Source organism: Tenebrio molitor, chromosome 3 (genome assembly GCF_963966145.1).
Source record: "Tenebrio molitor chromosome 3, icTenMoli1.1, whole genome shotgun sequence".
In the NCBI taxonomy this organism is placed as follows: domain Eukaryota; kingdom Metazoa; phylum Arthropoda; class Insecta; order Coleoptera; family Tenebrionidae; genus Tenebrio; species Tenebrio molitor.
In genome coordinates this window covers 2,859,155-2,881,092 of record NC_091048.1, presented here as the reverse complement: position 1 = coordinate 2,881,092, position 21,938 = coordinate 2,859,155, and the positions used below count along the sequence as shown (strand labels likewise).

At 38.0% G+C, this 21,938-nt stretch overlaps 1 protein-coding gene across 1 annotated transcript; it reads left to right on the top strand.

Moving 5' to 3' along the window:
- Window positions 1-14,813: 14,813 nt before the first annotated feature.
- Window positions 14,814-17,745, top strand: LOC138125667 (uncharacterized). The gene is made up of 2 exons (XM_069041102.1): window positions 14,814-15,011; window positions 17,437-17,745. The coding sequence occupies exons 1-2, from the start codon at window positions 14,814-14,816 to the stop codon at window positions 17,743-17,745; spliced, it is 507 nt and encodes a 168-aa protein (XP_068897203.1).
- Window positions 17,746-21,938: the final 4,193 nt, after the last annotated feature.

The following is a 21,938-nucleotide window of genomic DNA, read 5'->3' as shown; positions in this document are numbered from 1 at the left end:
TGTTTATGTTATAGAAATCGAAAATGGCATCCAAGAAGGGAGTGGGCATTTCTGGGAAAATAATCCACAGTCAGGTTATAGAAGTAATAGCAAATGTTTTGACATTTATGAAGGAAGAGGCAGCAAATGGTCCCATCCCGAGAATTCCTCTAGCCAATTTTAAACAGAGGTTAATTGCTGCCACAGGAATTTCAGAAAAAATTTATCGAAAAATTAGCAAAGATAGTGAAAAAATAATTATTGAGAAACATGACTTACGCTTAAAGACAATACAATATGTCAGAAAAATTAGACAACTCCGTCAAGAGGAAAGACCCATCGTATTTACAGACGAGACATACATCCACAGCAGCCATACTCAAACGAAAGATTGGGTTGACAGCAGACATTTGTCATTGCAAAAACCAATTGGCAAGGGAAATCGCCTCATTATTTTACATGCTGGTGGCGAAATGGGGTTCATAAAATCATAAATATGTAATGGTATTCTTATATTTAAATCAGGTAGACATAAAAGTCAATTATTGTATACATAATATATAAAAACAAACTTTATTTTTGGCTACAGGTATTACCACGACGAAATGAATAGCAAAAATTTTGAGACGTGGTTAAGACAGCAGTTAATCCCTAATTTGCCTCCACATTCGTCATACCATGACGTTGTGGATGAAAAAGAGCCATGCAGCAATACCAGAAAAGCGGTGAGGGTGGATTGGCTCCATAAAAAAATATCGATTTTGATGCAGGTCTAACAAAAACGGAGCTGTATGAAATAATAAAAAAATATAGAAATATGTCTCCCGACTACAGAATTAACAAAATTTTGGGGGAACATGGACATGAAGTTGTAAGGTTGCCTCCTTATAGACCTGAGTTTAACCCCGTAGAAAAAATTTGGGGGGTTGTAAAAAATTGGGTGGCAACCAACAATGTCACTTTCAAATTGAATGATCTGGAAGCTTTGGCAAGAAGAAAGTTTGCTGAATTGGCGCCTGAGGTATGGGTAAATACGTGCAATTCCGTAAAAAAAATTGAAGAAGCGTTCATTCAGAAACAACACATGTTGGAAGAAGCACTAGATACATTGTGTTTTTCAGTAAATACTGGAAGTTCAGATGAAGAATATGACTCGGACATCAGCGGCATATTTCCGTTGGATGAAGATTGAAAAAACTATGTCGTTTTAGTGGTTATTCACGTGTGCCCCTATAAACAAAAAAAAAACCGCTGTTCGGCAAGCACCATCAGTGCGAGCCATCGAAGCCCCCGGAACCCACCCCCCTCCAATGCACCAAGTGCTATCAACTCGGCCACCACGCGACCGCCTGCACCAATAAACCCGCGTGCCCCAAACGCCCCGAAACCCACGCCCCCAACAACTGCGAGACTGAGGCCCCGAGGTGCCTCCACTGTGGAGACGCCCACGCCGCTTGGTCACGTAAGTGCCCCAAAATTAAAGACGCGCCCATTACCGAACAGACACCAATCGCCCCCACATACATTATAAACCCCCCCACCGATTTCGGCGACCCCGAAGTCCTCATTGACGAATCCGCGGAATTCAAAATCAACACAAAACAGACCGTCGTCTTGGTAACTAAGATCCTCTATGATCTCTTTCCCCTTCAGCGTCCCAAAATTCACGAATTAATCGAACTCGCGTCGCGACAGATCCTTGGGACGAACACGCGAATCAGCCACACCGGTCAGCGCATCTACGTCACCGTCGTCGCTCCCAGACTCTCGGTGGCCCCCCGAGTGGACTCCATCGCCCCGTGGTGCTTCGCCCCTTGGCGCTCCGCCCCCCTTGGCGCTTCGCCCCGGCGACAAGGACTTCCACCGTAATACGTGGCGCCCAACCTGTTGGCCTCCTTGACAAGGCTGTCAAGGCGAACCTATAGCAAGATGTCGATGACCCTCAGGAGCAAGCCTGAGCTCTCGATAGAAACCCCAGAAACCACCCCGACTGAGCCTCCGGTTGAAGCCCTGACGGAAGGACCCCCAGCGAGAGAGGAACCGCCGACCGCGATTCCACCGATCGCGATTCCGCAGATCGCGACCTAGCCACCCTCGACGGCCACGATGACCAGTGAGTCATCACAGATGGTGCAGCTAATGGCGGCCATGATGGAACTCCTGCAGAGGAATGCCGCCACCCAGCCCCAACCCCCGGCTCCGGCCTACCGCCCAGAGGAGCTACTCCGGACATTCGCCGGAGAACCCCAGGACGACCCAGAGGTCTTCATCACCGAGGTGGAGTCCTACTTCCAGCAGGTGGGTGAGTGCAACCTAACCCCTCGACCTTGCGTGTTGGTAGCCCACCGCCAGCTCCGCGGCGACGCCGCCAAGCGGAACAAATATTATCGTGATGAGGCCACCAGCGTCGAGGAGCTCTGGGTGCGCCTGCGGCGGGACTACGGGACAGAAAACCAATTCACCAGGCTCCTGACTGCATTCACGGGAGCAACGTTCCGTCAAAACGAACCACTGGGAGAGTTCGTAAGCCGACAGACCAATCTGTACCGACGTCTGTTCCCCGGCAGCCCCGAATCGAGGATCGTGAAGGAACTGATCCAACAGATTCCGTCCTCCGTCCGCAGCACCCTCGCGGTCGGCAGATACGACAGTATCGCCGAATTCATCGAGACGGCTACAAACGTGATCTCCTGGGTGGGAGCCGACGAAAAGAAGAAGAAAGCGTCGGAAAACTGGCGTCGGGCTGCAGTAACGTCTCCTACTCAGCCCGATGCTTCGTCGTAAACCACGACAACCATCAACTGCCCCAAGTACCTACACCACTGAGCATGAGTGCTCGAAGCTCGACGCGCAACCGGCAAAAAACCAAAACCGGCCCCGCCAACCCAGAGGAACCGCCTCCACAACCACCACCAACCACCAGCGCAGGAAAAATGAAAAAAATCCCCGAAGAAGCCCTCCGATCTCCAAAAATGAAGCCAACGACCGAACAAAAACCCGGTGAGTCGTACCCCAACCCAACTAACCCCCAATCTCCCCAAACCTCCCCCGTATCATCGGGACCCTCATCAACAATAACTTCGCCCACCTCATCGATGCTTACCACTATCCCCTCAACCCAAAGCGACCCCAATGCAAAATATACAGTTAGGAACATCCCAGCTAATTATGCATCCCAAAACAATTTTTACAACCTTATTATTACCACCATGGGAATAAGAAACGTAACCACCCTCATCGTCAACGCCAATAAAACCGCCTTTCTCATCGTCCCAACGGCTCTGAGCCACAACTTCCAAAAGTCGCTTCAGACAGCCATCAACTCTCCTCACATCACCATCTCCCCTATCAACCGCAAAAATCCTACTCATCAACCCAACCCCAAAAAACCAACGTAAAAAGTCAGACAAACTAATATTATTAAGTTAAGAGACGAAAAAACAATTTTTATGATTAGTCGGGGGAACGTTGGCAAAACAACAAATATATCTTTTGTTGAAGAATAAAGGCGACAACAATGAAAAATCAGAAGAAATTTGTTGAAGATCTGAAAGTAGTTAATAAGAAGAAAAAGTTGCTATTATTGTCACGCATTTACAGTCAATAAAAAACGTAAAATATTTAATTGCAATGTATGAAATTAATTAAAAAATTCAAAGTGTTAAAATATAAATAAACTTTAATAAAAGTGAACTCAGGACTCAGGGTAGAACAGTCACAGTCACAAGTCAATAAGTCATTTATCCAACATCTCGAGTACGGTCGTACGGTCCAAACAATTGTACATAAATGTAAATAAACGTTTTACATAAAACGATACGGTGTGTCAGTTCACGCGCACCTACAATCAAAACAGTGACGCCTCCATTAGGCTGAGCAAACCCAGGAGCCCCATTTGGTTCAGAACATTCCTGGAGGCCCCATTAGGTCCCAAACAATTATTTTAATTTAATTCAGTGTTTGTAATTTTATGAACATCCTGACAAGAATAGAAGATTTGTAACAACTTTTTCAAAAGTAAAATTGCAACAATTTAATCTCAAGTGAAATTGAAGAGAAAAATATTGCAACATATCCAAGTCTCTCAATTATTGACATTGAACCTTTCGATCTCAATCGTCCACAACTCTACTCCTCATTTTGACGCCACAAGTTGGTCAGGACCCGCCGATGGGGTTTCCTGCTGACACAGCTTCTGGTGTCCAGTTCAATTTCTGACAATAATACTAGAGTTCTCGGCGAAAACAAACGATTATAACTTTTAATCTAACAGTGGCTACGTTGAACGCGAACGGGGGAATTACAACTTATTGCGAACTTTTTTCATATATAAGAGGTATGGGGCACCAAAATGATCACCCGACGGCGATATGAAATATAGATTACGATGGTACGCTTTGGGGAAGCATTCGGCTGCAATCTTTACTCAAAATAAAAACACGGAAGAAGATGGTGAACGCTGTGTAGTCAAACCTTTGGAAGAAGCAATTTGTATGATTAAGTCATTACTACAGTATATTGTAGATAATCATTCGGAAACAGACTTAAATTGTGCGTCATACATCGAAGAAAAATTACAACTGTGTAATACATAAAGATGATGATGGCGATCAGTTACGATCGGAATGTTCGCGTTTTTTCTGACTAGACAGTCTCAGGGCATCCTCGTACATCGTTTCCCCCACTCAAACCTTGTGCAAATGCCCCATTACCCCGTGACACTAACGGGACAGTGGAGTGAATAGGGGTGCTGGGAGGGTAAGAAAAAATATTGTCAATTACATTCGAGCACGAGAACTGAATTACAGAAAATGTAAAAGTCTTTTGAACGAAATTAACAGCAATTACAGCGATGTTCTTTTACACACCTCGGTGCGGTGGCTAAGCAGAAGGAAAGTTATAGAACGGTTTTTTCTTTACGCCAAGAAATTATTTTGTTTTTACACGAAAACAATAAAGTTTATCATGAACTTGAAAATGATGAATGGTGCAGTCTTTTAGCTCTTCTTTGCGATATGACAGAAAAACTTAGTGAGCTCAATCGTGGGAGGAAGCACTGCTTGGATTTTTCTTTAATCACGGCACAATTTCGTGCCATTATCGGTGTTCGAAATGCAAGACACTGCTGGATTACTGCACTCACACAGGGGCACTTGTGTTTCAGTGCAAAAAGAATAATAAAAAAAAATAGGAGACGGTGCGACACCAGGGTGAGTATTTTTAAATTTACATATTTTGATAACGTGCATTTAAGTTTGACTCTTATTGCCGAAATTGTCTTACTTTATTTAACACGTCCACCTCCTCGTTGCCAATTTATAGCGAAGGAGACAAACGTCTCCCATAGAATTTTAATTGACTATTTCAATTTTATTCGGGAGGTTTTAATTTTTTGGACTCACAACAGCGAACAAATTGGAGGGGAGGGTAAAATCGTGGAAATAGACGAGGCCAAAATTGGGAAACGTAAATATAACGGGGGCAGATATTTAGAGGGGCAGTGGGTACTCGGTGGAATCGAAAGGGCCTCGAATAAATTTTTTTTAGCTGCTGTTGAAGATCGGACGGCTAACACTTTGGTCGGGATCATCAAAGACAAAATTAAACCGGGAATGACGATTTACAGTGACTGCTGTACGAAACTTTGACGGCGGAACATTTCGACCATTTAACGGTAAATCACTCAGTAAATTTTGTTGATCCGGAAACGGGCGCACACACGCAACACATCCAACGGACTTGGGTGGAGGTCAGAAAGCTCGTACCGCGTTTTGGACAGAAAAAAAATACACTACGAGGGCTGCCTGTCGGAATGTTTGTTTTTTTGTAAATTTCGAATCATCGTGTTAGACTTCATGAATTTTGGAAGCTTGCGGCGGAAATGTATCCGGGTCTGCCGCATTAATCTTACTTTTTTTACAAATTGTTGTAGTCTCGCTCTTCCATAACAATTCATTTCATTTATTTGTTACGGTTTTTCAATACTAACGGTCATTTCTTATTAACATTATAAAAGACACCACATCCTCTCCCGGTAGAAATATTTGCCGCCTCTACGTGGTTCCACTAGACCATAGGTTCCCAACGGGGGCGATACCGCCCCCTAGTGGGCGCTGGAGCTTTCCATGGGGGCGGTAGCGAGTCCATAGGCAAATGGGGGGCGTTAAGACGGTCAAGAGGGGCGGCCGTGGCGTACGAGTATGATATGACAAAGTTTAAACATGGAAATGTCAGCGCATCTTGTAGGATGTAGGCTGTCGTAAACCCGGGTTCTTAGAAATCAGTAATTAATAAATCACCGTTTAACACCCGCACGTGCAACTTTCTTTTGTTGCCAACTTCCGTTCGGCTCTAACAAACTGGCCATCCTCGTTTTGATAGCTGTGTGTGGGTGTAAGAGTGAGAAAGCATGATTTTTTGGTCACTGAATTCTGTCAACCCTTCCGTCGTTTTTCGACTTACCGGCGTCCAACTCAGATCTGAACTTATAGTTCTGAAGTTTTGTTCTGAAGTGTGTGTGTGTGTATACGTAGATACAAACAAACTTTAATAATAATCCATATTTGTGAGTGATACGTGCTGAAGTCATTATTGCAAATTTTATATTTCAAAATGTCTGAAGCAAAGAAGAAATGTCGGCAGTACAGTATTGACTATTTAAAATATGGTTTTACGTACTCTCCTACAAACCAATTATTGCCAATGTGTTTAATTTGCCAAAAAGTTTTTTCAAATGAGGCCATGAAGCCTTCTAGGCTACAAGAACATTTGAATAAAGTGCATCCTAATAGGAAGGACAAGGATATATCCTATTTTAAAGAACTTCAAAACAAATATTCGAAACAGCCAACTGTATCAAGCCTTTTTGCGTCGTCTTCCAAACAAGAAGATGATGGACTACGAGCTTCATATAACATTTCATTGTTAATCGCAAAAGCAGGAAAACCACACACAATTGGCGAGGAATTAATCTTGCCGGCAGTCAAAGAGGTTATAAAAACTGTTCTTCATAATAAGACACCGTCAGATATTATCAAAAAAATTCCTCTGAGTAATAATTCAGTGCAAAGAAGAATAGATTAAATGGCTAAAGACGTTGAAATATCATTATGCGATTACTTAGTGACTTGTAAATTTTCCATTCAACTCGATGAATCAACTCTACCAAATAACGAAGCACTACTCTTATCATACGTCCGATTCATAAAAGAAGAAAAAATTTGTCAAGAGTTATTATTTGCTAAAAATTTGACAACCGATACAAAGGGGGAATCGATATTTAGCATCATGAACAAGTTTGGTAATATTTTGTCAGCTGCTACTGATAGTGCTCCAGCAATGACGGGGCGTCATAAGGGTTTCATAGCGCATTTGAAACAAGCAGTACCAAATGTATTCGCTGTACACTGTGTTATTCATCGTCAGCATTTAGTTGCAAAAAATCTGAATGAACGCCTGCATACGTCGCTCCATTATGTTATTAGAGCAGTCAATAAGATTAGAAGTAATTCGTTGCATGACAGATTATTTAGCCAACTTTGTAGTGAAAATGATGAAGATTACACTCGCTTGCTGCTGTACACAGAAGTTCGTTGGCTCTCAAAAGGTATTTTTCTGAATCGTTTTTTCAATTTATTTCACTCGGTACTGGACTTCCTTGAAAACAGGGACGAAAAACTTCGCGAAAACCTAATTACATCCAAAAATGACATCGCTTATTTGACAGACCTGTTTAAAATATTTAATGAAGTCAATTTACAATTGCAAGGTGATGAGTTGAATTTAATTAAAACTAAAAACGTAATAGCTGCTTTTGTGAGAAAACTTCTTCTGTTCAAACGAAACCTAAGTAGAGGTGTTCATTACTGTCAACACTTGGATGTTCTTCATGCTGATTTTACGGAGCGATTCCAGGATATTTTAAACATGAATATACCGAGTTGGGTTTTGGATCCTTTCGCTAATGGAGATACAGCAGCATCAAATTTAGAAGAGGAACTCATAGAACTCACAAGTAACGAAGAATTAAAAGTAAAATTCAAAAGTGGATACCAAGAGTTCTGGCTTCAAAAATCGATACCAACTCTCTACCCTGGATTGTGGGCAACAGTACAGAAATTTTTAATTGCATTTTCATCATCATATTTGGCTGAGCGTGGCTTCAGTGCAGTGGCCAATTTACTATCTAAGAAAAGGAACACACTGCACATCACTGAACGTGGCGATTTGCGACTGATGTTAACGAAATTGGAACCCGACATTAACAAATTGTTAAAACTCCACCAGCCTCAACCATCTCATTAATTGTTCTATTTCTTATTGATTTTGTTTTTATTTTTAAATTTTTAATAAACAATTTTTTATTACATTTGACGGTCGTTTTAATGAATTTCTACTTTGTGATTCTTAATACATAGATAGATAGACAGATAAAATAGGTATAGATAATATGTAACAATATTTTCATATTTGGTATAATTCATTATTTTTTTTTTCTTGTAAAGGGGCGGTAGTCCAGAAAAGGTTGGGAACCTCTGCACTAGACGTATACATTCATATCTTGCTACGACTGAATGGCAAAAAAAAAACGATCAACAATTAAATACCTCCACGGTGTTAAATATTTTTCCGGAAATCGTCTTGGAAACAACATTTTCCTGCTTATTTACGCGAAAAGTTATAGCCTTGGTGAGAAGAACGTCACAATCGATGAAATGCTACCTGGTTTCCGTGGAAGGTGCTCTTTTCGACAATATATACCTTCCAAACCAACGAAATATGGCATAAAATCGATTCAAAAATGATATATACGTTCAACGTCGAGATATATACTGGGAAACAGCCAGCAGGCCCTTTCTGTGTCAGCAATAAACCAACTAATGTGGTGATGAGACTGGCAAAACCGATATATGCTCGTCGACCAATTGAAAACGAAAAAGCTGTCTTATGTAGGCACTGTGAGGAAAAATCAAAGACATCTGCCCTACTGGAGATAAAGCGAAACCAGAGGAGATCACATTCTACAATTCCACCAAAAGTGGAGTTGATACCGCTGGCCTATGGTAATCTTCTTTGCCATGCTGAACAATTTAAATATCTCGGCAGTGGAGTCTCTTAACAAAAATTTCGTTTTGAGATCTCCCCTTCGTTTGACGTATTCTATAACTTCATATACTCCAAGTGCGATATTTCGCGGACACCCTGTATACCGGGTGTAGAATTGGTTTACGAGACATAGGATTTTACATGTAAAAATAAAGAGTTTCAATTATTGGCTCCCCTAATAATTTTATGCCAAAATAGTTAAAATGAAAGTTAGAGAGAATTAAAAATACTGTCTAATTCCACTCTTTGTTTTTTTCTAACATCTTGTGGTACTGAAAGAAAAGCAAGAAAGGAGTTAATACAAAAATATTAAAAAGTAGCACTAGCCATAAAATTTGACTTAAAATATTATGTATTTGTCGGATGGTTTCTCAATTATTTGTTATTATTGTCTTTTAATTTGCCCTTCAAATGAAGTCGTACAGAACTACAGGATGAATGAAAAGGTATCTTCCATTAAATGCTCAAACTTTTCTACAATTCTTCCAATTGTTTCTGTGGCAGGAATTGATCGGTCTGGGAAACCTGAAGCAAATGTTGCTTGGAAGTTGTTTAAAAAAGATCCTCCATAATAACATTTAAAGAAAGAAATACAATTTCATGCTTAGTAGTACTTTTTACTGTTTTGTGTCAACTTTTTTCTTGCCTTTCTTTCAGTACCACAAGATGAAATGAGAAAAAATGTAAGACTAAAATTAGACAGTAATTTTAATTCTCTCCAACTTTCATTTTAACTATTTTGCCGTAAAATTATTAGGGGAGCCAATAATTGAAACTCTTTATTTTTACATGTAAAATCCTATGTCTCGCAAACCAATTCTACACCCGGTATATAACGAAAAATCAGGAATATATTTTTTGTAAAAATGTGTAATATACTTAAAAAAACAGAATGTTACTCTCATTTTTTATACACACATGTAGGTAAAGTAACGCTTAAGGTATAAGATTATATGGCCCTTTAAAAGTATTTGACCGGAGATAAACGTTCCTTTTGTCGCAATTGCAGTAGGCGGTCAGCCCAACCATAAATCATGCCTCAAGCAATTCTCTATTGTGAATTCCAGAGCCGGCCTCAAAACAAATGGGTACCGACGAAATTATATTTATTTATTAAATATACAATACTATTACAAATCATCTTTACTGTTTTCAAAACACAAAGAACTAAAAGGAATTTCGTTACAATAACAAAATTTACAATAAACATCAAAAACATGTTCTTTCACAACTTTTTAATCCCTGCCCTGAACGAAGGAAAAGGGATGCAGCTGCACGAGCCGAGACACCCCATCTTAACGCCAATATTGGTTTCCATTATTGGGATAATTTTAGTGCTGCCATATAATCTTATACCTTAAGCGTTACTTTACTGTTTATTCCTTTTTTTCACAGCCCAATCTGTTCCTATGTAAAATTTTATGTTCTTACAAAATTCCTATTTTCCATTTCAAAGATATGTCATCCAAACCAAAAAGAATTCGGGCGGGTAACTTTTCTGCCGAAGGAAAGGAGATGACGCTGGCTTTTGTTCAGGAGCACTCCGTTGTGTTGGAGAGCAAAACCGCGGATCCAAACATATTTTTAAAAAAGAGGAAGTTGTGGGAAGAATTGGCGGAGAAAATAAGGAAGGCGGGTCATATTCGATCTCCTTCAAAGTTGAGGGACAACTATTTTCGAATGAAACAGGCGGCATTACCCGATTCAAAAAGGAACAAAGAAAAACGGGTGGTGGTCCAGGCCCATCAGAGAGCGAGACACCCTCTGATATGGATTGGGCAATTCACAATGTTTGTCCCATCGACTTTGAAGAAGACGTGTCTGCGTTTGATTCGGACTAGTTTAAATCAAACGCAGACACGCCGGGTTAAGAATGGTTTTCGTAAAGCAGGAATTCACCCATTCAATTCAAAAGTTGTTCCCGACAAACAATTTTTACCTGAAGGTTTGAAGCGTTATAATCAGAGAAAAAGTACAGTGCACTTCAAAGCAATACGATCAACCTTCCACATCTAAGGAAAACAGTGGGTGTTATGCATCTAACCATATTTAGAAGTTACTTGCAGAGTACAAATATTAAACTCATTAATATCAAAAATCCACGAAACTAATTACCAGTAGAAACAATGTACATATTTTGGTGCAAATGTTATTCGGCTTCCAAATTGATAATTATGTAAAGATTTATAATGTAGAAATCAGGCAAAAATCCAACGCTACCAGCATTAAAGACCAAAAAACAATAGACATGTTTTTAAATTTATAGAAATATAACAGCATCACTAGAATACAGTTTATCCAAAATGTATGTCACAATTTTGAAAAGGAATAGCTTGTACAGTATTTATTTTATATACATGCTGGCAAAGAAGAAAGAAGCGAATCCGACATGGGCATGCTGCGGAAGTAGTTCTTTACTTGATGGAACATTATTTCCAGAAAGGTTATAAATTAACAAATTATACATGGATAATTTTCACAATTCCGTTTCTCTGACGAAATGTTTATCTCGAAAAAAAACAGGAAAGGTAATCCAAAAAGCGTCGTTCGAGCAAAGTTGCATGGAAAAGAAACGATACAGTATTAGTATGCAAATGGAAAGACAAAAAAGACATCTTGGTCATATCATATCCAACATGCACAAATTTAAAATGATTGAAGTAACAAATAAACTAAGAAAAACTGCAACTAAACCAAATATAATACGCCATTATAACCAAGGAATGTCTGGTGTAGATAGATCAGACCAGATGATATCATATTATTCAGGCCTGTGAAAAACGATTAGATGGCCTACAAAAACTGCGTTACATATCATCGAACACTATCTTCATAATCAAAACGCTTTTATTTTCTATAGAAAACATGTGGCATCAACAATTAAGGCCCGGTTTATTCACCTTCAAGTAATTTGATTTACCTTCAAGTAATTTTATTTGAACGGTAATTACCATGGATCCACCAGTAGCAGATTCTAAATCATAGCCAGATAAATTTACTTGAAGGTGAATAAACTGGGCCTTAATGTCAGAAAAAATTGTAGAGTACTTGTTCACCAAAAATGAGAATCATGTCTTTTTTGTCATCGTTTGAATACATGATAAAATCGTGTAAAACGTACGATTTTTTTTTATTATGCCAGACTATAAAATTATTCTTCTTATAACCTTCCATAAAGAACAAAAACGTTAAACAGTATTTGGTATTTTGTGTTGCATAACATTAAATTTTCGCTGGAACTCTATGGCGAATAACCCTGTATTTAAAGGTGGAAAATATTAATTTCATATATCTAGATGGATTTATGAGAATGGGAATCAGGTTCGTTTGTGGATTCGCGATGGTGATTTAAAAGTAAATCAGTCCAAAATTCCTACAGAAGGAAAAAGATTTACTGTTCTGCACGCAGGTCACAAAAGTGGCTTCTTAAAAGGTTGTGATTATGTTTTGGACAACAAAATAGAACACCGAGATTATCACCCAACAATGAATGAAGAATTATTTAAAAGTTGGGGTGAAAATCAATTAATTCCAGCACTACGAGAACTGACCATTCTGTAGTCCGTAACAAATTGCCAACTTCGAATGAATCCAAAAATTGTAGGAGTGGGCAACTTCTCAAAATATAACCATTAACAAATCATTAAATTTAAAAAATCAAAAATGCAACTTATGATCTTCTTTTGCCCGCATATAAGAACGCATATACTAGGAACGTATTTTTTAAAAGTCAGCTGTGGTATTGTGTCTTTGAGATTCATAACCTAGTTGATGATTCAGCTTTTATGTATGTTTATACAGAAGATACTGTAAAAAAGGTTGCAACCATGTCACATCCATCACCCATGGTTCTACATTACCTCAATAATGAGGATTATAACACATAATCATCTGGTTATATTTAGTGATAGCTGTTCTGATCAGAACAAAAACTCCGAAAAAAGAAGCCTACGGGTAGGCTAAAAGTTTCTACTGCAGAGGAAGATAACGCACTCCTACAACATTTGGAACAAAATCCGTTTCATATTATGCGACATGCAGCACAAGAAACTAACTTGCCAGGTTCAAGAGTTACCGCATGTCGACGGATTAAAAGTTCCTATGTGAGAAGAAGTTCAAAAAGAAACTCTGTGCAGCACGGCAGAGGAGCTGGGAAAAATTTGCAGAAAACGACTTGAAGCAAAATCCCTGGGATGTGGTTTACAGAATGGCAGCACACACATTCCAGACGGCAGATATACTGAGCTGCTCCGCCAAAGATGACGGCACCATCATCTTAACACCGCCACCGGAGCAAACGATGACATACTTGACCACACACCTACTAGACTACCTGACGACGATCCTAAGAGCAATAGCCACATATAAAACATTGAGGCCCTACATCCGTCGAATCAACAACGAAAAGCCCAAATAAGTGTTTATCAGTGCTTTTAAATGAAGTAAATACACCACGCAAAAAAAAATTAGCTAGGTAAAATTAAGAAACTGTAACAAAAACTACAGAGCGGTTGGAAGAAGCTTTTTACCATGAATAACAAAAATAAAGCAGCAGATATGCACGTAAAATGGAAAAACATTGTCAAAGACAGAAATGGACACCTGAAGATAAGCAGTTAGCATTTGGAAATGAAGAAAGCAGTGTTCATTCAACCATTGAGAAAAAAGGCCTTAAAATCCGGCCCGATCTATGTGCCATCGCAATATGCACAAATAATACGGACAGTAAAGAAACGTGGAGATCCTTACAATGTAAACTAAGTGTCTTATTCGGATTTCTATAAAATAAAAGATCTAGGGCCAGTTTACAGAAAGAGAATTAAATATTTAATTCGAATTAAATTTTAATGTGCGTGTTCAATTAATCTTGAATTTGATTACGATTAATTTAATTTCGCTTCTGTAAACTGGCCCCTAGTCGATCAAACCAGTAATTGATAATGGACAATTTACAAACTGCAGAATAATTCTAGACTGTACTGAAATATTTACAGCTACACCAAGAAAGTCCATGAAACAGCAGAGGCTTTTTTGTTATACAAACATTTTTTATATATTTATTAGATTAACATACAGTTCGTATAAACATCGTAACACGCGGAAAGATTTGGTTGGTTGTGCGCCCAATGGGGTGATAACATTTGTAAGTATGTATGTGGGATCCTCCTCAGACAAAGCTGTTGTTAAATCCTGTGGACTTCTAGAACAACTACAGGCTGGTGATTTAATATTAGGTGATAAAGGATTTCTGATCATTGATGTATTGCCACCAGGTGTCAGTCTGAATATTCCACTATTCCTTGACACCTCACAATTTTCCCCTGAGCAAATTAGACGCGCTCAGTGCATTGCTAGGGCAAGGATTCACATAGAGAGGGCCATTAGACGAATGAAATGCTACAAAATAAGTTTCATTCCCGATAACCTGTGTAGGTACATATGCATCTTCGATATTTAAAGCAGTTGCAGCTCTCACAAATTTGCAATATCCCCTTATAAGAGAAGTACAACAGTTTTATGATGATGACATAAATGAACATAAATTACGGAAGCAGAAGTTACAGAACCAGTTAACAAAAAAAGATAATACTGAAGATCAGTTTTCCATTGATGAAACTACGGTTCCTTATAAAGGTACTTTTGCCGTAAATCTTACGCAGTATATCAAAAGCAAGCCGCATAAATGGGGTTTCAAGCTCTTTGTTAGGCGCGTACACGACTGGCATGTCATGGAGGCCGGCTTCACGACCAGCGACCATATGCCCATCGAGTTCGAGATTGCCGAACGCCCCATCGCAACGAAGAAGACCACCGGGCTGACCAGAACCGAAGCCAGGAAAGGAATCGAAGCTGAGTGGCAAAGAAGATGGACCGAGGGTGACAAGGGCGAGTGGACACGCCAACTCATACCACACACCGAGAGGTGGGTGAGAAGAAAACATGGAAATGTGGACTTCTACTTAAGAGGAGTAGATACGTACTTTTCTTATGGAGCTTTCAGTGTATAGTGCTAACACTGTAGCTTTAGCCCTAATGGACATATTTTCATGGAAATCATCTCATTAAAAAGAGCAAACCATTCCCTACAAATCGGCTTGAAAAAATTTTAAAAATTCTTTTTTTTATTATTAGAAAACGTAGCAAATATTTTCGTGAAATTGATGGTTCCTAGTACAACAATGCAAAACCAGATTGTGGATATACTCGTATTCTTAAGCCAAAATGTAGAATTACTGCTTTAAAAATGATAGGTTCAAACCCGGTAAAAATATTTTAATTAATAAGCTCATTACAGCGTTAGCACAATTTGCAAAGTAAAATTCAGCTTGCCGTCGATGATTTACAATCCCCAATAATAAGTCTACCGCAAGCGGGGGCCTTAGAAGCTACTTGATGGATTTATAATGTACCCAAACCCTCCTATACCTGGTTCCTCTTTACAGTACAGATAAAGTATTCCCTTAGTCTGGATTTTCATTTCATGTCTTTCCATTTTGACTACGCCCTGTGTTCGTTACTTGCTTCTTTATTGTGTTCTCTTGTTTAGTTGTTTTGTTTTACTTGTGTACCCGTTAACGTGGATAGTGTTTATTTGTAGTATGTACTTTTAGTGAGACTATTACTAGTGTTTTATTAATTGGTGACGTAAGTATGTGATAAAATATCTAAGTTTTCTACACCTAGTAATTCTACCGTGTGAGCAACAAGTACTGATTGAGTTGGCAATAAATTCTGGTGATTTTTGGTGACTTTTATGTCATGTTCCAACGAGAAAACCATTTTATTAATAAAGATTACAAAAACCCAGACGTTTAAATTTGAAATGTATACCAGCTGTCAATAATGTCAATAAAACAAACCGGAATAGGTACAATTCACAGTCTTGAAACTTTTATGTAAAATTTTTTTTTGCCAACTGAAACAGTTATTGTTGCTCACCCTGTATTTCTTCTTTCAGAGGTTAGATACTAGGAATTTATTTCTTGCTCTTAATATGGCCAAAGCTAATAAAAAAATTATAAAAAGACTTACAAGTAGAAAACGAAATAGAGGAAGTACTCAAAACCTGACAAATTGGAAGAATAAACCAAAAGTGAGTATTTTTACCTGGTGAATGACGCATGGTACATTAAGAAGGAACAAAAATGGAATAAGGAAATTAGAGATTCGAAGAATGGCGAAAGTGAAAAAACAACGTGATGTAATAAAAATAAAACTGAGGCAAAAAGGTTATTCAAAAGGGTACCAGCACTCCAGGACACATAAACCTGATGAATCTTATGGTGAAAATTCTCAACAGGCTGACATGTGTAGAGAAATGTATGAAGAAGAGACAGAATTTTTAAAATCATTAAAAAAAACTGATGAACAAATTTATGAAATTGAACGAAGAACGGCAGATCAAAATGAAGATGGTGAATGGATGGAACAAAGAAGGAAATTAATACTGCCGGAACTATAAAATCTATATTGTACAATGTCATTTCAACAAAAATTCCTTCTTTAAATCATGGAAAAATACATGAAATTGACTCCAAGAAGGAACTGGGAAAAAACCTAACCGAAGAATATAACGACAACATTGAAATAATTTCCTGTGATCTTTTTATTGATAAGAGCGTTTATTTCTTGGGAGCATCCCCAGATGGTTTGGTAGAAAAGATCGATAGCCTTGTCGAAATAAAATGCCCTTATACTGCGTATAAACAAAATTTAACACCCGACGAAGCCATTATGAAGAAATTAATCCCATTTTGGAAAATTAAAAATGATGGTAATTACGAAATTAATACCAACCACGACTGGTATTATCAGATACAAGGCCAACTTCATATAACAAATAAAAAAAATTTATATTGGCAGTGTGGACAGGAAAAAACAAACTAAAAACGCAAGTAATAGAAAAAAAATGACGACTTTTTTGGGACAGAAAAATGAAAAATAAACTGGAACAATTTTATATGAAGTGTTATCTACCTGAATTAATTGATCCTAGAACACCAAGAAATATGCCAATAAGAGATATTAAATGAAATATTTAAAAATAATTGAAAGTTCTGTTTTATTTTTTGTAATAGATTACTTTATTAGATTTACGATCAAAGCAAATAACTAAATTAAAAAAATGTGTTTCATTTTTAAATATCTAACAAGAAAATATCGATACTTTTATTTGAACCACTACCCAAAGCGTCAAAATAATACATGCCTGTGAAAGACCCTATTGTAAATCATGTAAATCATCATTACAATAAGCAGGGGTTGGTTTGCCGGGTTTATTGCTTACTGACAGTCGAGCCGGTGTTGTGGAAATTTCAAGGTCAACATTGGTATCTACTTCTCTTAACCCAGGCGCTCTCGGGACACGGTTGCTTCTCATCGTTTTTGAAGAAGATCGGAAAGAAGAACACCGATAGCTGTTGGTACTGTCCGGACAGTGATGATGCAGAACACACACTTTTCCGGTGCCCCAGGTGGGACGGGCTCAGACTCGAGGTGATGCAGAAGACGACAGAGTGGCCTGAAAAGGAAAATCTCGTCGACCTGATGCTCAGGTCTAAGGAAGACTGGGAAGCCATCGCAGGAATGGCAAGGAATATCATGAGGACGAAAGAGGCGGACGAAAGAAGGCTCGAGTCTCGACTGACGTTGACCCCGTGAGGATGACACAGGAGTGAAAGACCGCCACCCCGAGATTATGCCTGATGGGCGAGAAACCTGGATGGACCCACGGTTGCGAGGAGGGGTTTTAATGGGTAGACGCGCCCCGACCACCATGGCGAAGAGTCCCACACTCCCCAGGGCAGCTTGGTGTCCTGGGGGTTGTACGTAAAGTATTTCCCCTCCTCCCGAAAAAAAAGGTCAAATAGAATTGCCGGCTGCCCACTAGAATCGGATAAAATCTTATCCAAAAGACCAAGAGGGTCGTATGTTTATAAATCAGACAAAAATAAAGTTGTTATAATAGTAAAATTTATGTCAGCAATTAAACAAGTAGCAACTTACGCAGAGACGAAGAGAACCTCAGAATATTCGAAAGAAAGGTACTTTTAGGAGCAAGAACAGAAGAAGGGAACTGCAGAACATTAATGAACCACGAAATAAAAAACCTGACCGAGGGAGAAGAGAAGTGTAGGATTTGTGCAAACACAAAGACTGCGGTGGTTTGGTCACATACAAAGAGGGAATCCGCAGCATAAATTAACAAAAAAGCAGCTTTGGGGCATAATAAATCCAAAACTTGAAAAACATGAAAAGAAATATGTCATTGTCACATTACTTAACAAATATGGCCATGACGTTCTTAGGCTGCCCCCTTATCAATGTCAATACAACCCCATTGAAATCGCATGGGGAGTTACAAAGTCCTACTGTAATAAACATAGGAAAGCCATGCCTTCAACAAAAAATGTTTCTGATTTGTGACGAGAGGCCTTAGAGACCATTTTAACTTAATTAACCCAACTATATAGAGAAACAGCAAAAACTATGATGGGTAATTCTGATATTAAAGATGTTTCACCCATAATTATATCTTTAGTGGAATTTGACTCATATATGGAAAGCGATTTACAATTTTCTTCTGATTCTGAATATGAAACAGATTAGTTTATTTTGGATGATTTTGGTTTTTGTTTAGTTTGTTACCTGTTTTCAGTTTATCGTGTCACCTTGTGTTTTTTATAAACTTTATTAAATTGCTCCAGTTCTTTTAGTTCAAAGCAATGAATAATTCAAAACATTCGTTATGGGTGAAAGTCATTCCGCCTTGCCAGAAGATTTTGCAGTGGGTTATACGAACAATATTACTATTATTATACGAATTAGCGACAGTACTTGTAAAGCATGATGAAAATCTGGGGTTCCTTGTGGCATTTTCAGTTTCTAATAGATTAAATTAGACTAAAAATTAGGGGAAGACATTCATTCTGAATTTATAATAAGTGACGACGACCCAAAATTTTACAAATCATGGATCCAAGTAATGAAGACTGATTTAAAAAACGCAGAAAACTATTTTGCACCTAGCACATTATAAAGAACTGGAACATTAAAGGGAGATTAAAACATAGAAAACAAGACAATAGAGGATATGAGAAAATTTTAACAGAAACGAAAATTGAAAAAGGCTCTTATTGGTCCACTTTACATCCTTCCAATTGCTGTAAGAGGAGGAGCAGTAACAAATTATACCTATAGTTTTAATCGTTGCAGAGGTACTGTACACCAGTTACGTTTTGGCAGATTACTTACATAACACCCTGTATATACATTTTTGAAATTATCAATTCCAGTCTCGATGTGCACCACCCTTTAGTGGAACATGATAAAAACGCGACGTTCAGTGACAAGTACATAATATACTTAAAAATTTTATAACAAATTTTAAAAACGACCAAAACTAAATAGAACAAAATTGTAGCAGAATATTACACACTAAATATACCAAAAAAATATCAATGAAGTAACTTAAATAAGAAATGGTAATTTTCCCTCAATTCGATCGCAAATAAAAAACTAACAAAGACATATTTTTGCAATTCCAAATCTATTTCCAGAAATTCCCTAAGGAAGGAACAACCCAGAACAAAAAAGAACAAATAAAAACAACTGGGAACAAAAGAGGAGAAACAAAATAATAGTAATTTACGTTACAAGTGCGGTAGCTTCACATTATATTGTGAAAATCGCATCACCTTTTTTCCTGTAGCAACGGCCGTTGTTGGTGTTTTTTTTTACATTGAATATTTTTTCACTTTTCAATATCAGATTTGATTTATAAAAATAAAACAGTCCGGTAAGTATTGCTTAGCGACACTTACCGGCTCTGATGCTGTTATAACTCACCTACCGGACACAAATTCATAATGTAATCGAACATCTGCCGGACAGTATGAAATAATATTGATTAAGAGGAATGGTGGATGGAAATCTGCAAATGTGGCAGAAGGATATATTGAGAGCTCCGTCGAATATAAACTTCAAGGAGCAACGAAAATATTGGGCAATAAAGAAGAGATTAACGTAAATAATAACTCTGTTTCTACTTCAAAAACCTTTTCTGGAATTTCATTCACGAATTGTGAAAATGTTTCTTTTAACAACAATTATAATAATGATAAAAATAGTACGTACAATTTCAACAAATTGAGTTATAACTTTTAGTGTTGAAATATTATTTCCGAACTTGTTAGGAAATATTCTACATTACCTAACTCAAATTAGTATTGAAATGTTCAAGTTTTTCAAACTCCAGTAGAACAAGAAGATTTAAAACCTATCATTACTGAAATAGACAGATTAAAAGATGGAGCAAAAATAGTTGGTTTCAAATAAGAAATAAGTAAACTCAAGAGCATAACTATAGCACCACCCCCGATTTTCCAGATTTTTTCCCTAAACCTTTAGTTAAGATAATATGGCTCTAGAGACTCATAAAAGAATCAAAAAGAATAATAATCAGCAAGTGTAGTGCCAGTTGTAAACAATTTGTGTGATTTATTGCCGAAAAACTGAAAATTCAAATGTGCATAACTATAGCACCACGCAATTTTAAATAACATGTCAATTTTTTTTTTACAAAACGTTCTTTTAAGTCAGTAATGGTGGGTTGCCCCCCCCCCCATTTTTCCTAATTAGCTCAAAGATTCTAGAGTTCACGCTGTCTACCAAATTGTTATGTGTTTCAGGCTCTAAATTGGTCCAACCATTTAGAGCAATTTTGAGTTCATTTATGGTTTCGTAGTGTTTGTTATCCTGATACAGTCGACGAACCAAGGTGCCCCAAAGGTTTTTAATTGGGTTCATGTCCGGGGAACAGGAGGACTACTCTAATAAATCGATATTTTGAACTTCGAACGACCTGATCGACCTTCTGCTGACGTGTTTCTGGCCGTTATCTTGTTGGAATAGCAATTGTTGATTGTTGTTGATGTTTAAAAAAGGTATCAAATCTTCTTCGAGAACGTCAGGATATTCCCTGCTATTCATTTGTGTTGACAGGTAAGCTAGCGTTAGAACCTCTGTTTTGGTGAACGCTCCCCACACCTTTAGAGTGCCACTACCAAAGTTTCGTTTGGAAAAGTATTGCGGTTCTTTTCTCAAATCTCTCCAATAGCAATTAAATCCGTCTGGCCCATCTAATTTAAACATTTTTTCATCAGGAAAAATTATCTGAAAAGAATATGCTTCAAAAAAACTTAATTTTTTTGAAAATTCTTAGGTTGAATTCTCCTAGTGGCAGTTCATGTTCTGATGGACAAATTCCAACCTAGCGGTTTTGTGTCTAAAAAGGAGTTTTGGAAATTATTTCAATTTTTGACGTACGATATGTTCATTTTTACTCAAAATCCTTCTTATTGTCCATCGTGAGACATTCGCTCCACATTCTTGGGCAACTTTTCAAACTGTTGCTTGCTGTGACAATTATTCTTCTCACAGTCCTAGGCGAAACCGCTTTTCCTTGGGCTGCCCTTTTTGTTTGTGCCATATTTAGCAGAGTTGCTTAAATAATTTGACACAACTTTGCGGAATCGTTCAATTAATTCTTAGAGAGATTTCGCCGTTCATTTTGAAAAACCACAATTTTACCGTTTTCCAACTCAGAAAAATAACAACCACGAGGCATTTTGAACTTGACTCTAACGAATTAATGACTATTGTTGATAACAATTTATCGATTGTTTATGTTAGATAGTCGTGGCATGGCCCGGGCCACAGTCATCTTTCATTTTATTTACTTTTGTTATTTAAAATTGCGTGGTGCTATAGTTATGCACATTTGAATTTTCAGTTTTTCTGCAATAAATCACACAATTTGTTCACTACTGGCACTACACTTGCTGATTATTATT